The sequence below is a fragment of the Hyposmocoma kahamanoa genome, unplaced genomic scaffold, assembly GCF_003589595.1.
Source record: "Hyposmocoma kahamanoa isolate Upper Pololo Valley unplaced genomic scaffold, ASM358959v1 78, whole genome shotgun sequence".
Taxonomy (NCBI): Eukaryota; Metazoa; Arthropoda; class Insecta; order Lepidoptera; family Cosmopterigidae; genus Hyposmocoma; species Hyposmocoma kahamanoa.
In genome coordinates, this window is record NW_020653945.1 from 3,855,169 (window position 1) to 3,870,656 (window position 15,488).

General features: G+C 34.9%; 3 protein-coding genes across 10 annotated transcripts in view; 1 reads left to right on the forward strand and 2 right to left on the reverse strand.

Moving 5' to 3' along the window:
* LOC113233292 (neuropathy target esterase sws) overlaps window positions 1-5,269 on the reverse strand; it is a 60,525-nt gene extending 55,256 nt beyond the window's left edge. For all 5 annotated transcript variants that reach the window (XM_026468359.1, XM_026468358.1, XM_026468360.1 and 2 more), the window contains exon 1: window positions 5,178-5,269. In XM_026468359.1, the coding sequence (XP_026324144.1) occupies window positions 5,178-5,234 (57 nt within the window). In that variant the 5' untranslated portion in view covers window positions 5,235-5,269. The remainder of the gene's footprint in view (window positions 1-5,177) is intronic.
* A 3,326-nt stretch (window positions 5,270-8,595) lies between these two features.
* Window positions 8,596-10,163, reverse strand: LOC113233362. Its single transcript, XM_026468477.1, has 4 exons — window positions 10,014-10,163; window positions 9,536-9,596; window positions 9,182-9,256; window positions 8,596-8,806 (listed from the first exon to the last, which is right to left on the reverse strand). Exons 1-4 carry the CDS (start codon window positions 10,071-10,073, stop codon window positions 8,646-8,648), a joined length of 357 nt encoding a protein of 118 aa, XP_026324262.1. The 5' UTR covers window positions 10,074-10,163; the 3' UTR covers window positions 8,596-8,645.
* A 292-nt stretch (window positions 10,164-10,455) lies between these two features.
* LOC113232839 (RNA-binding protein 1) lies at window positions 10,456-15,213 on the forward strand. Of its 4 annotated transcripts, none has more exons than XR_003310661.1 (5): window positions 10,456-10,568; window positions 10,698-10,906; window positions 13,297-13,368; window positions 13,684-14,213; window positions 14,605-14,741. XR_003310661.1 is itself a non-coding variant. In XM_026467688.1 (5 exons), exons 2-4 carry the CDS (start codon window positions 10,698-10,700, stop codon window positions 14,753-14,755), a joined length of 432 nt encoding a protein of 143 aa, XP_026323473.1. In that variant the 5' UTR covers window positions 10,456-10,568; the 3' UTR covers window positions 14,756-14,763; window positions 14,894-15,213. The 4 variants fall into 4 exon arrangements, 3 of the variants coding, with proteins under 3 accessions (XP_026323473.1, XP_026323472.1, XP_026323471.1); XM_026467688.1 differs by lacking the exon at window positions 13,684-14,213 and adding an exon at window positions 14,894-15,213 and having other exon boundaries at window positions 14,605-14,763; XM_026467687.1 differs by lacking the exon at window positions 13,684-14,213 and adding an exon at window positions 14,894-14,929 and having other exon boundaries at window positions 14,605-14,751.
* The last annotated feature ends 275 nt before the right edge of the window (window positions 15,214-15,488 follow it).

Genomic DNA, 15,488 nt, shown 5'->3' on the forward strand with positions numbered 1-15,488 from the left:
CTCTTCAACAGTCTTTTCAGGTGATGACAATCGTTGACCGCTTAACTGGTTCTTCATTTTTAGAAATAAATAAAAGTCACTAGGTGCCAGGTCCGGACTGTACGCGGGATGGCTCATAAGGTCAACGTTGTTCACCGTCAAAAATTTATTTGTCTGTCTGGCCGAGTGAGAACTGGCATTATCGTGGTGCAAGATGATACGGCGTTTACGGTTATTTTTACGGAGTTTGTCAATAACTTCAAACAACAAATGTTCGTGTACCAATCATTATTCACGGTACAACGATACTCCAAAGCAACAGTAGCCACGTGTCCAGTTTAATTTAAAAAAGAAGCAATCATCCGCTTAGAGGCACTATGCACGCGCGCCACTTTGGTTGGTTTCGGCTCATCTCAAAAAACCCATACGCTCGACGCTGTTTTGTTTTGGGATCGTACCTATAAATCCATGTTTCGTCACCTGTTACTATGTCCCACACCAAATTTGACGCAACTTCGTTGAATCTGGTAAGCATGGCATTGCGCCAAGTGACGCGATCCGTTTTTTGAGCCTCAGTCAAATTGTGTGGGATCCACCGAGCGCACAGCTTTTTCACACCCAAATGTTTGTGTAGTATTGATTGTATTTGACTCATGCCTATGCCCAAAGATGCCCGAATCTCATGGTATGTCACATTCCTGTCTGTTTTGATCATACGGCGCACAGCACCGATGTTTTTATTGTTCACAGGAGTGAATGGGCCACCATCACGAAATTCGTCACTGAGATTCACACGACCGCGTTTAAGTTCTGCAAACCAGCTATAAATAGTCGTCTTGCATGGAGTTTCATCGCCAAAAGCAGTTTGAAGCCGAGCGAAGCTCCGCTGAGCTGTTAAATTACACTTAAAATCGTAGAAAATCATACTACGAAAATTTTCACGAGTTAAATCCATGGTGATGTGGACAACCAATTTCTAAAATGACGCCACAATGTAAAAACAAGTGACAGTCAGATGAAACAAACTGTATTCCACAGCCAAAGAGTTCCATTTTCAAGTGTTGTAATTACTTTTTAAATATTGTTTATGTAAGTGGCCTGTTCCGGAAATTTATAGTGCGCCCTATGTATGTATATAAATTTATCTACTAATATTCTCGATGCTTTCATCAATTTGCGCTTCTGCTCAGCCTAAAAGTGTTCTCTGTTATTACTCAAAATATCAATTAACAAGATAAATATGCTCAATATAATCTGTTAAATAATAACAGACAAATATGTTTGCTAAATACATTATTGTATCTAAGATAAGAGAGTCCATATATATATTTTAAAACATACAATAGTGTTATTATCAATCGTAATACTTAAGTACACGACGCTTTTGTTTATTTACACATCGGTACACAAAATAGTGCATTGTTAGTCATAACTAGTCTTAAGTATTATTCATAAAAACATTGGGTTGGTCAAAAAATTCGTGCGGTATCAAGTGTAAATAAAAACGTTTAAAAAAACTTAATCTGGGGTAATTTTACAATTCCATTCCTAAATATTCGTGTCCATTCAAAGAATTTTGTGAAGACCGAAACAAAAGGAAATCTGAAGGGGCATTGTCGCGCGTACACGGGCGGTGGATGAAATAAATCATCGCACTCTACCTATAATAGTTTTTATTTTGACAGCTTTGTAAAAATGTGTGTGATTTGACTTAACCATGATTAAATACGATACACCACACATTGACTTACAATTATATGGACGTCGGGTCCGCGCTAAAAAGTGTCCGAACTTATAGGGCGTTAAAATCGTATACAGAGCGTCATTCACACTTTAGTCTTCGTTTGTTCGACTGACAGCGAAGCAAGCAAAATTAGACAATACTGCGATGACATTACAATTTAAATTCAACGTTTTAGCTTTTTCATATTCCTTTACATGTCATTACGTTTAAATAGGTTGACTTGGGACATTTTTTTCGTGGTTTTTGTATTAGACCCGTCTTCCATTTATTTGTAAGTCAATGACACCATAGCAAAAATTTGAACCTTTTGTACCATCCTCGGTGCCATAAAGTAATTTATAAGAAAAACTGCTTCAACATGTGTATAATTATGTTCAACAATTTGCCAAATGAAAATAAATTGTTGCAAGGACATACTTTTAAATTACAATTGACAAAATGGCTTTTGACACATTGCTTCTATAGTAGTAAAGAATACTTTTGATTCCCAAATACAAATTTACTTCAATTTGAAGTACAATTAACAGTAGAAACCGAACATGAAATTAATATTTTTACATCTGCTTGCAGGTTGAACACAGTGTACCTAATTTTATTTAAGACCTTTATCATTACTGGCAAATAAACGTGTTCTATTCTATCTATTCTTTACGATCCGGTAATTATGGGCATTTTGCATGATTCCCCGCCTATTCTTCAAATGCGCAATAAAACATTTTTTTTAATGACCACAATACAACATTTTAAAAGAAAAAACTTTTTTTATTTAAAGTTAGCTAGTGGCAAAAACCGCGCGAGAGTTTTAGCCAACCTAAAAAAAATGTAGTTCCACTACCACCTTTTGACTCATTTTTAAATTCACCAACTTTCTTCTCATTTTAAAATTCACCAGACTTTGTCTCTTCATTTTTGGTACAATTTACTACTTATACACAACAAATGAATACACAACTCTTTTAACCTTTGTCATGACACTAAACAACTCATTAATTAATTGTAAATTATTCACAACATCATTGCTTCAAGTCAAATACAGACTGATAATTTTTTTGTATTAATTATGATTTTTTTGAGATCATACGACACTTTATCAAGGTCACTGACATCGAACAGCAACCAATAGAAGTTCAATAAACTAAAAACTGTTCCACCATGATAATTACAATATTTTATCACAATGAAGCACAAAGGTTGACTTGGTTAATTTTTTTTTTTACAACAGCCACCACATAACCTGATGTTGTGACCGAAGACAAAAATACCTACCAGTCTTGAGTAGCTCAAAGTTGTGGTTTTTGGAAAACTCAGATGTCAGTAATGTATTTCATTCCCTAGCAATATGCATTAAGGAGGAAGCAGAAAGCTTTGTGTGAATGTAGATATTTAAAATAATTTCAAACCAAAACAATCAGACCAATTATAATGTGTACTCCTACGCAGAGTAATTAATTATGATAGTTTCAAAATGCTACTTCTGCTATTTAAATACCTGTATATAAAATAGAATACAACACAATTCATTACAGTGTTACAATATTACAAATTAAATTACAATCTCAAAGGACGGGGTTTTGTGATTGTTACTAAACATCAATAGTTAACATAAAACTCAATATGGACAATATTCTGTATTTTTTTTATATATAATATTGTATATAAAAAAAATAATAAATACAGAACATGGTCCAAACAGAACAATGCCTAATAAAAAAAAATTAAAATTTCATTGAAAGAAACTCTACTGCTCTACAGAATTTAATATCCAATTAGATGCAATTCAAAAATTCATGAATATATGTTCGAATATTAAAAAGTTTCCCTTTCATGGAGTTTGGTAAAAATTTGCAATTTTTTTGCTGAAATTAATTTGAAAAGCAAAAAAATTTGAAAGTAAACACTTTCAAAGAATATATAACAAATTTCGCAATGTTGATCATGTTCAAATAATTTAGACATACCTTAAAAGCTGGCTGGTGCAGAAAGGAATTGAAAGGATATAATGCATATATATAAATAAAATTAATGATAATGAAGTAAAATGAAAATACTTTTCTTTTATAAAACATTGTCTGATACTAACTCTATATTGTACTGAACATAATTATAATGCATCCCAGTCTACAATTTCATTATTTAAAGGCAATCAAGAAAAGTTGAAAGTGTTGAAAGTTGAAGTGAAAAGTTTCAATCCCAATCCCACAATGGCCAAGAATGTATGCATGCTTATAGACAAAATAAACAGCAAATATTAGCAGAATAACCTTGAGGTTGTATCAACAAGATCTTGACATAGTTTTCCATTGCGTCAGTATCTTGTGCAGACTATTGATTTTTTTATAAATGTTAATATGTTTCTCTCAGAATTTTTAGTTTTATAGGGAATGACGAGCTTGTAAGGTACTGCAAAACTCAGGAAACTGTCACAGTATATGGTTTTGCAGAAAAATATAAGAAGTCTTTAATGTAACACCCTTTTTTATCCTTTCATTCATTTGGTCATACATTGAACATACAGCCTCATATTAAAAATAAAATTGAATTTTTGGGTGCTAAATAATTATTGTAATTCGTGTGGAAGTGACACATTAGAAATTAAACACACTAGAGATTTTTTATTAAATTCTGGAATATTAAGTAGTTAACAAACTACTTAGTATTCTGTTGTTTTTTTAATAGTTGCAAAATTAGTGAAAAACATTTTAATAAAACTTTTGATTTATTTGCCTTTCATTTTTATAATTTTCTTTATGAAAAACTCATGTTTTGCCAAAAAATTAACTTTTTGAAAAATAATTGTTTAACAAAACAGATCAACAGAGCTTGAAAATTTAACCCTACAACATCAATAGCGAATGTTTTATTAAATGGACCTTTACACCCTTTCTTCTTCAATGTACTGAATTATGTTACCAAAACCAACACATGTGCACATGTTTAGAAAAATCTATTATTTCATTACTTATAATAAAATCAATAGAAATTATACATTAGTCATTATCTTTATAATTGATAATCTGTAATTATAAATTCAATCTGAATAAATATCAGTGACTAATTTGGACTCTGCTTGACACACTTCAAGGACATTGAATGTATTAGAAAAATAACTTTATTTATAAAAAGACAATGGTAACTTGGTGCAACAAAAGTAATCAAGAACACGCAGATTACAGTACGAGATAATGTCTCATTCATAAACGTAAAGAAAACCGTTGAATGGAATCACAAAGGCAGCAATATCCACACAATAGGCACCGTGCAGGCCCAACATAATGTCGTCACAATAACACTCGATTTCAAGGATAAAAACTATTATTACACGTATTATCTAACACTACATATCGCTAAAATATAGAAACATTCCTCCAATGTCAATATACAGCAGCATTTATCATAAACATACGAAAAATCTAATATAATAATACATAGCAAAAAATCAATACGTTGTACTTACTTGGTTGTCCTGAAAATTGTTCGACCATTCCGAAGTCCAGGTTTTTACAGCGAACATGTTCGACTGCTCGTGAATATTATTCAATAAACCTACCACGTCCATTTTAAACTACATACACTATTTCATTTAAAGAAAAATATTTTACATTTCTAGAAACAGACGCAACTCAGCTGTTTGACGTTTGTTTCATTGCCTTGCCTATTTTCTCAGAGTTCTCTGACAGATGATTGAATGAATTAACTGAATGAACCTTAGAGGATGGAAATTCCATAGTCTAAGGAATGAACTCGTAAACCTAAGTAGGTAGATGGCGCCTAGTGTCTTAAAGACTGTTTAGTATCCATATGCGTTAGCATCACGTTAGCAATAGCATCTAATAGTCTGTGTTAGTATCCACAGGCATCATGACTTTTTGAATTAAAAAAAATAATTTGATTATATATTGTTATATGAAATGTATTAATATAGTAAAGGTATCATGAGTCCTATTTGACTAAAGTAGTTCTTATCTCTAAAGAGCCCTATTTGTAGATGCATCGTGTTACTTATCCCACATGTTGGCAATGTTAGCAATACTTCACTTTTTATTACTATGATTGTTATTATCAACTGTGGGTGAAAACTTTGTAAAATAAGTTGATGGTGTTCCAGTCTACATGGCCTTCTTTTTGGCTGTTCTGAATATTGCCCTTAGCTAAAATTTTATCAATAAAAAAATCAACTTGAATACACACTTTGAGCATAGTTATTTTTGTACAGAATTGACTATCGTCAATATCGTATACTCGTATCGTGCACTTTCTTCCTTCGCTTTTTTGTTTTATGCTATTCTTTCAGTTTGACAGAGTGTCTCTAATCAGCGTATTTCAGTACGCTAAAGAATTATTTCTGATGTTTCTTCCTGTTTGTTCCTGGCTTAAGGTACTGTGATTATGATAAAATCTTAACAGATTCCATGAAGAAATGCGTGGCAACGTAATCATTTTAATATAACCTAACCTAACCTCTGGTTAAAAAAACCGACAAAAGTCATTCATCCTCTAGTTTACCACCCTTAGAGGTGAAATATTTTCTTCAAATTTAAATGGGACCACTTCTGAGGTACCCTCTTTCCAACAAAAAAGAATCATCAATATCGGTTCACAAATGGCGAAGCTATCGCGTAACATACAAACAAAAAAAAACATACAGACGAATTGGGAACCTCCTCCTTTTTTTAAGTCGGTTCAAAATTAACATTCAACTTTTGGGTTTGCTACACACATCGATCGTTGACATTGTAACGACATAGCGTCTGTAAATAGCTATAAAGGCGTGGTTGACCATTTTTAATAAGTTCCTAACATCGAGTATATAACCAGAAATCGAAACGAAATGTCATTTAATTTGTTTGAAAACTATGCCAAATAATTTCGGGGATAACTGCGTTCCGATTGGCCAGCCCAAATTCGAAACTTTTAACGGGTGTCGTCAATTGTTTTACTACAAACCGACCGTTTAATTTAATTTTTTTAATTTTTGTTCATTATAGCTTTGCTATAATGAACTAAAATTAAAAAATTACAAGTTTAATATTTAATTACCGGTGAAATGTGATTCCGTTTGTTTTGTAATTCGATGTTTTGTTGTTTTTTCCACACCACCGAATGAAACAGCTATATTTTTGGAATAACGGAGACGTACACACAGGTCAGTTGTTGGCGCGCTACTATTTCAGCTTTCTAATTTGTGCGCAAACGAAAGTTGATATTTAAATGTGATATAAGGCTCATTTGCCTGATCAGTTGCCAGGGATGGATGGCCCTTATTTCATCTTTATTTCTGACTACATACTCGTTGGTTCCTAATATGTATGTGCAATACATAAAGGATGGAAAAAAAAAGAAGTACAATACGAAATAATCGCTTTCCTGTCATCGATATCGCCATTAAGAGTCTTCCAAAGAATATTTATGATATATCCGTTTTCCGTAATTTATGCCTTCACACCACAGAGTTCCGTCCTAGCCCCCACACTTTTCCTTCTTTATATCAATAATATGCTTTCTCCTGGGAACATTCATTGCTATGCAAATGATAGCACAATTCATGGGGGATATCATGGATGCCCCACGAGCTGAAACCTAGAGGGAGCTTCAAATCTTCTCAAGAGCTGAATAGGGTTTTGAACCTCATTAATGATTGGGGATCCAAAAATCTGGTTGAGTTCAATCCCAAGAAAACACAGGCTTGCTCGTTTATTTCAAAATTGTCACCATTCCTTTCCGTTCTTTCTCCAAATGGGCAAAAACTTGACGCCTCAAGCAGTATCACTTTGCTCGGTATGCAGATATGCTGCGATCTGAACCCAAGGAGCTACATCGAAACAATGATTTAAACAGTTTCACGAAAACTCGGAATCCTCAACTAAGTACGTCGTTTTTTGACGCCTGACCATTGATACCTGTTGTACAAACAAAACGCAGGTCAGGTCTTGCGTTGATTATTGTGCACACCTCTAGGACGGCTCCGCCAAGTACCTACTCGATGCCTTGGACAGTTTGCAGCGTCGCACCTCGTGAGTTATCGGCGATGAAGAGATTTCATCCCACGTTGAACCTCTGCAACTGCGTAGAAATGATGCATCGCTTAACGCCTTTTACAGAATATACCATGGCGAGTGCTCTGAAGGAATATTAATTAATCTTATCTCTCCCTCCCCTTTCCTGCTCCGAAACGTGCGTTGGCCTCCGTATAGCGATGGGCGAATCGAGGTATGTAAATCGATTAACTCGAGTTACTCCCACAACGAGTCAACTCGAGTTACTTTTTTACGAACTCGAGCGAACTCGGTTCGCTTCGTACAGCGCGTCGGCTATTTGTTCTCACTCGGTCAGTTCGGCGACCTTCGGAGCAACTCGTGCCCAACTTGGTGAATCGTCGATTCGAATTCTACTCGCGACTCGCGGTTGCTCAGTCAGACACCAAGTCGAGTTAACTCGAGTCAGCAGTCACGTTACTCGAGTAACTCGAGTTGAGAAAAATACAACTCGTCCCATCTCCACCTCTATCGTCCTACCTAGTCATCGTTCTAGAACTTGCCGTATTCATTGCAAATATAAGGTTTAGTGGCAACTTCTCGGTCGCACAGTCGGCAAATGAAACTCCCTTCCAGCGCACGTATTCCGTCCTTCTTACGATATGAGGTCCTTCAAACGAGGCGCGAAGAGGCATCTTGTAGGCAGTCATTGTATCAACACTGCACTAGGACACGTTTAGATTCCACTTTCCATTTAACATCAGGTGGAGTCATCTGCCCGTCATGTATGAAAAAACAAATTAGTTTTAGTAGCAAAAACATGCGTTACGTAAAAATATACATTGTAAATTAGGCGATGTTCCTAAGTAGAGTAAATAAAAGAAATAATTTATTTTATACTTGCACTCGTATTACTTTATCACCAATACCACTCTAAATCAGCGTACAAATCAAGAATATGTATCAACACCTAGTAATTTTCTTCTTTCTGCAATGTAGTAAAAAAATTTTGTGACCATTTTGCCTACTCTATTGTACATGTCCGTGATGTCTGGACTATAATCTTGTAAACGGGAAAGTATCCTCTTGTTAAAAGTAACAATAGTAGAAACTGAAATAAGTAAATTAAATTAAAACCGAAATCATTAATTCACATCAATGACAAAATATTTTGACAATTATCTGGACAATTTATTAATTAATTAAACGTGTTATATTGATATAAACTTTCAAGATTTTCACACGTTATTTGAAATTTAATGTTGAGACTAAACAGTGTAAAAATATATACGTCGGAATCATCGAAGTAAATAAAATATATTATTACCTATATCCTGATATTAAATTTCAAATAATGCGAACGTATTGGTGTTCACACATTTATTCGTAATTCTAAAACCTTTTTACAGTCTCTAAATCGGTAAGCTTAGATTACAATGGCGAAATTAGAGAAATGAATGTAGAGAAACCAAAAATAAACACAAACCTTTATTATCATTTGTTACAGCCCTCATAGTTGTAAGAAAGCGGGAAGGAGCTTTATTATTAATGGGTTTAGAAACTGAAATGCGCATATTATATTGTTAATATTTATTTACCATCCTATACATTTTGAAGGCTTTTCTGACCACTTTTACTTTGTTAATTAGTTTCATTTATTTCTTTCTAGCTGAAAAGCCTGATATTTCGTCAGAGATACAACTTCATCTCGGGGAAAGAAGAATTGCCGTGTATCGGATTTATAAAACGGGTGCTTGATAAAAAGTAATAGTTACTTGGATCAGTAAATTATAAATTACAACACTGTAAAAAAGATTAACAAATAAAATATAACACAAACCTTTACTAGTTTTTCTCACAATCGTAGTCTTACACTTTTTACATTTGGCCGACGAAACTAACTGTAATAAGTAAATAATATTTCTAATAATCTAATAATGTTCCAGAAACCACACAAATTATTTGGCCTCAATCTATAGAACGTACTATCGTACTATGAGCATCAGAGCAACGGAGTTCATTATGGGGCACTTCCCAAAACACGCAGACCAAAACCAAATTAAAAAATTTACTGATAATCGAAGTCAGGACCATCCCTCCAGCGCCTATAGCCCATACCGTTCGACCACTGTAGTGTCTCTGGCTTTCTATTCAAAGAACTCTTATAACAGGACGAATATCCCAAAGAGAAAAGTGACAAAAAGTCCAATCCGTAAAAGTCCAAAGAGCAAGAAATCAAAATATCTACTGACGTAATAATAAAATGTTTAGGTAATAAAATGAGGATTATATGAGGCAGAACTGGGGCGCCAAATTACCTGGTCCGAAATGAAAACCAACGCGATGATTAAGTAAGTAATATGTACACTACAGAACATTTTGTACTATGTTAATAATTGTTTTCGTTATTTTATTAATTTGATTTAAATTCAAAAATATTGTTTGTACAGGCATTAGTATTTTATGGCATTACCTTTAAATTTAAGTAATATATATCGTGATTACTGAAATAAATTATATTTTGTTTTATGATTGATTATCCACATGTCAGTAATCCGTCATTTAGAAATTTAGGTTTTCTTGTTAAAAATCCATTTTATGACGCCTTGAACTATTTCATTTTGTCGAAGGAAACAGTATGTGCAGAAAATATTCAACATAAAACTCGTCTGACAGCGCATGGGATCCTTTTTTTTAACGAAATGTTGGCACTTTTGTTCAAATCATTCAATCCATAGAAGTTTCATTCATTCATTTGGTGTACGTTGCGCGTAGTGGTCGTGTGTACGTGATTCGTATACTTGAATTTCGTACAAATTGTAATTCGCCTTTCAATTAACGTCGCCACGTTTTTTACGTTACATCTTAAAAGGGTAAACGTCTTACTTTCTTAAATATTGACTTATTTTAATTTTTTAATAAAAGGTCTCCAATATGGCGGCGGCTCGTTGCGTAGCAAGCATCTAATTTATAGAGAATGAACAACCGGTCTAATTTTCCAGATGTCTCGCTACCGCGAATGGGACCTTTCCTGCAAAGTGTACGTCGGTAACCTCGGTACAAATGCTTCAAAATATGAAATTGAGAAAGTGTTCTCGAAGTATGGAAACATCAGAAATGTGTGGGTAGCCAGAAACCCTCCCGGTTTCGCCTTCGTCGAGTTCGAAGACCCTCGCGACGCCGAAGACGCAGTCAGAGGATTAGATGGAACGTAAGTGTAATATACCTTATATATCCTTTATATTATATCGCTCATTCAAGTATTGATTTATTGTGAATGTGTGTATAGACCTGACGCCATGTTTTATCCGCCCGCCATTTTAGATTCAACCTGAACGGAAATGCGTAACGTAGTAGGTACACCTATAAGTTGCTATTTGAGTAAACTTTGCAGAAAAGCTTTTAATTCAGAACTTGAAACTACTCCTGAAAAATGATTTACTTTCTTTTGGAAGCTTTTAACTGTGGCTCACTATTATGCCTACAATGCTTCTTAGGCTCGTATTCTAGAACTCTACTCAATGCTCAAGTCAGGATTTGAGTATGGTTTAAAGCACTCGAAATCATACTCAAGTCCCTGCCATTAGGGTCGTAGTTCCAGCACTTGTGTTTCCAGCAATCCTGACTTGTGAGCATTGAGTAGAGTTCTGGAATACGACCATTGTTGTTTGACCAGTGTTGTTTAATGTACATATACTGTTTTTGGAAAAAGATTGGGAATCCCTCCCTCTGACCTCCTTTGGAATTTATTCCTATGCTTACATTCAGCATTGACATAGCCAAATGCAGGAGGTCGGGGAATGACTCTCAATCCTTTGCCCAAAATGGTTGTCATAAGTTTTAACAGTCTTCAGGAGGGTGGGTGCCCAAACAAAACTGAAGTGAATAGTTACATTATTCATGATTGCATTATCAGCATGAGTAAATTTTTAAAGTCAATGTTATGGTTTTTACACTCACCACATACTAAAGGTATACCTAACATGATCATTATTTTCGTTGAGCAGGATGGGACATCTGTAAATTTAATATTGTTTTAAAAGTAAAACACATGTTTGATAGTTACAAAGTGTTTAATGATTAAAAATTAGAAAAGCAACCTGGCACATCATGCTAATAATTCATTCCTACAAATGTACATTGAGTGCAGATGCACACACATACATCAAAATAAAAGGTGCAGGCAACAACATTTATTTTGCTGCTAGGCTTCGCGCCATTTTTAAAAATTTATTGTCACGTTTGTCCTGTTTTGTCAAAGCGTGATATTTTTAAGTATTTCGGGGTCAGCTGGACATGACGCTGAAAATTGTAACTGTACCTCATGTTACATTATACCATATAACAAACTTTAGTCAACATAAACTCATGACTTAAAATATAGTGTGTACTTTTGCCTACAATATAATAATATTATTGTTATAGTCAAATGTATACACAATCAAGGGAATGTAAAGCTAAAAAAAACCGTTACACTGTTTGTACATGTTGTGGTATAATTTCTACAAAGCCTTGACACAGTAGGTACAGCTTTCAGTATGGCAACCATACAAGTAGTTCAGATTAATTATGTGAAGAACCCCAATGTAATTATAATTCATGGTAATAATAGATTTGGATGCTTTTATATGTAAAGGTCACTATGTCCTAAGAATTTCTTGCAGAATATGAATGCAGCTATAGGTACAATTTCTATGTTCTAAATATGTAAGGTTCTGGCTCACTATAAATCTTGAAGATCTGATGACCAGGAATATGACAATTGTCACATCTCGGTACTACCAGTCGGAAGTATCAAATCTAAACATAAACAATGGTTATGATGTTGCAGTAAAACTAAAAGTTTTTTATGGCATACGTTTTTTTTTACATTTTTGACTGTCTATGATAAAAGTTAGTTGCGTAAAATTACAAATAACATTTTGAACATTTTTTCCAGTTTCATATTTAATAATTTCATCAATCTCAGAGTCTCGGGTTTTTTTTCAACATAAAAGCGCTCTCTGGGTTAGGGAAACCTCCATTAACTGAAAACATTTAAGTCATGATACTTAAAATTCATGTCTGCACTCCATTAGGTTACTACGTGACTGTAACCAAAATATAATTCATTGGCTTGGCCAATATATGAGTAAATTTTATATAGAAAGCTGTTTTGGATTAAATATAAAATTAGCATATCTTTATTAGTTAAGCATATATTCACAGACATTATTCCTTAATAATCATATGCCTGGCATTAAATTATGAATTAATATATTCCAATATTATGAACACAAACATGAGTATGTATAATAATCATGAATGCTAATGATCGTCAAGAAATATTTGGAGCTAAACACAAAATAGGAAGACTACCTTAAGCAACCTAGTATGGTCATTTGTTACCTAGCACACTCCTTAGATCCGTTCCATCATTAATGTGAAACGCTTGAGTCATAAGTGTGCTACAGCACAGTACCTCCATTCTAGGACTTCAATGTGTCTTTCCTCATGAACTGCACTTGTTCTGGTTTGGGGAACATTTCATGCATTTTATAAAGTAATAAGTGTAACTGTATTTCTCAGTGTAATATTGTAATACATTTTTTTTTGTCACAGCCGGTGCTGTGGAACCCGCATCCGTGTTGAAATGTCCAACGGCCGCACAAGAAGAGACCGACGGTACTCTAGGTAAGCTTAATTTATACTTTGAACTGAACATAGTATTGTTTCAGAGTTTACACACTGAATAGATTTCCCTTGCTTTGAATGCAACTATAATATTGATTCACTGGGTTCCAAAGGAAGTATCTTAAAATGATTAACAGAGAGTACTGAGATGTCAGCTTGTAAGCTCATATTGTGTGTGGGTCTGTAGACCAAGCTATAGCTTGGCTGCTATTTTTTTTACAGAAACATACTTTTTAAACAATGTAAAACTGTTAACGTAATTATTTAAATTGATAAAGAAGATACTAAATGTGGTGGGTGTTGGAACGTTTGCAGGTCCATTTTATCAACCAACCACCAACACACCAACGACCTCACCACATCTCTTCACCACAACTACGGCTCGTTTACCAATAAGACATCCGCGAACGCCGCTCGCAACATCCCGCTCAACTTCTGCGATCGGCTCTCCAAACTACTACGCGCTACCGAAGTCACCAACTGCGTCCCCATAACCATCCTCTTGACAGCCATTACCTAACCTTATCCTACCTGAACCTGGATATGAACTTATAAATGGGAGCCACACAGTATAGGATCCTACATCCTGAGCGTTATTACAACCTGAGTCCCGCCGCTTCACCGACTGCACACACTCGTCGTCACCGTGGCACCGTGCTAGAATACTACCCCAGCGGTCAACTCTTCCGCGTCACCACAATTTGTTCTCGAACTTCCGATTAAGCCACGGCTCGACGGAAGATAACGTTGAAACTAGTCACCGCCTCGGTGTTCAAGTAAAAATCCCTTCGGCCTCACAGCAGCCCAACAACGGTCAACCTTCTTCGCAGGCTCACCAAGTCTCGGTACTTTTTGAATCCTATACTTAGCACTACCTTACCTTTACCTGTATTTAGCACTAGTGAAATTTGTGTTGGCGTTGAGGTGTTGATTAGGGCTTCACAATAGGTAAATAATGTAGAGTAACAATTGTGAAGCTAATAGATTAATAATTACTGCTCATGAAGGCGATGTTAACAGACATCTATTTGGTTTAGATGACATAAAAGATCTAAAACATCTTGAGCATTCTAACTACAGAACAAAAACATAACAATAAAACTGCGGGGTGCTAGTAAATAACGATTTCCAAAGTCTAATGTTAGTCATTTTGTGTGAGAATTTTTTTATGTACTTGTTACAGTGGCGTTTTGTGATTGACTTATTGCCTTGGATTGATTGTAATTGTGTCGGCAGATCCCGCAGTCGCAGCCCGCGCCGCCGCTCTATCTCACGCGGGCGGTCTGGGTCCCCACGCCGTTCGCCCTCCGTGCGTAGGCGCTCGCCTTCTGTGCGTCGCTCCCGATCACGCGACAGACGAAGCCGATCGGACAGCAAGAGCAGGTAATTATAAAGGTACCTTTCGAATGTTGTATTCGCCTTCAATATTTTTTGCTCATAAAAGGATTCTCTGCTCACTCTGCTGTCATGAACCGGTTTCCGATCCCTTATCTCTAAACTGAGCCAATTTATTCACTCTTTTCAGATATTAAGAAATAATCAACAAGCTAAGAAGAAAATGTACAATGCGAAAACTGTAATATAGTGATGCAATGGGGGCTGAGTGCGTGTCGTGTGTAATATTTTAAGTTGTATTAAAACTTGTTTTCTCGGACAAACTTACTAGCTAATAATACACAGCTTAATCAATACTTTCGTACTTTCACTCGTAGGAATTGTGTTTATTACCGTACACTACCATGTTGTATAATTTTAGAAGACTATTCCGACCTAGATTTTGTGTACGTATTTTTAAATAATTAGGATAATAATAATACATTAAGATGACCTAAATATACATTATATATGGGATTATGTCTGGTTTTTTTATTTTTCATTAACATGTACATTTATGAGCATAGAACAAGTTATGGCAAAAATAATATACATATTATTATGATGAAGTTTTGCTTTATAATAAATAAATTACCTTTATTTTTTGGTGGTCATACAGCATGTCAACTGATATGACGTCGGATTGCAAATCTCTAATACATCAAATCGAAAAATATAAATGTAGTAATAGAACATTATATTAAATGTAATTTCCCGTGTCCGTAAATCTGTTTGCATGTATTTTT

What these genes read in the sequence shown, in the direction of transcription:
- LOC113233362 (XM_026468477.1), bottom strand. Translation starts at nt 10,073, where the DNA reads ATGTTCTGTAGTGTACATATTACTTACTTAATCATCGCGTTGGTTTTC. An exon ending in TGGTTTTCATTTCGGACCAG is followed by an intron (nt 9,597 to 10,013) that starts GTAATTTGGCGC and finishes TACTTATTACAG; the next exon opens with TTAGTTTCGTCGGCCAAATG. An exon ending in TGTGAGAAAAACTAGTAAAG is followed by an intron (nt 9,257 to 9,535) that starts GTTTGTGTTATA and finishes TGCGCATTTCAG; the next exon opens with TTTCTAAACCCATTAATAAT.
- LOC113232839 (XM_026467686.1), top strand. Translation starts at nt 10,698, where the DNA reads ATGTCTCGCTACCGCGAATGGGACCTTTCCTGCAAAGTGTACGTCGGT. An exon ending in GTCAGAGGATTAGATGGAAC is followed by an intron (nt 10,907 to 13,296) that starts GTAAGTGTAATA and finishes TTTTTGTCACAG; the next exon opens with CCGGTGCTGTGGAACCCGCA. An exon ending in AGAGACCGACGGTACTCTAG is followed by an intron (nt 13,369 to 13,683) that starts GTAAGCTTAATT and finishes GAACGTTTGCAG; the next exon opens with GTCCATTTTATCAACCAACC.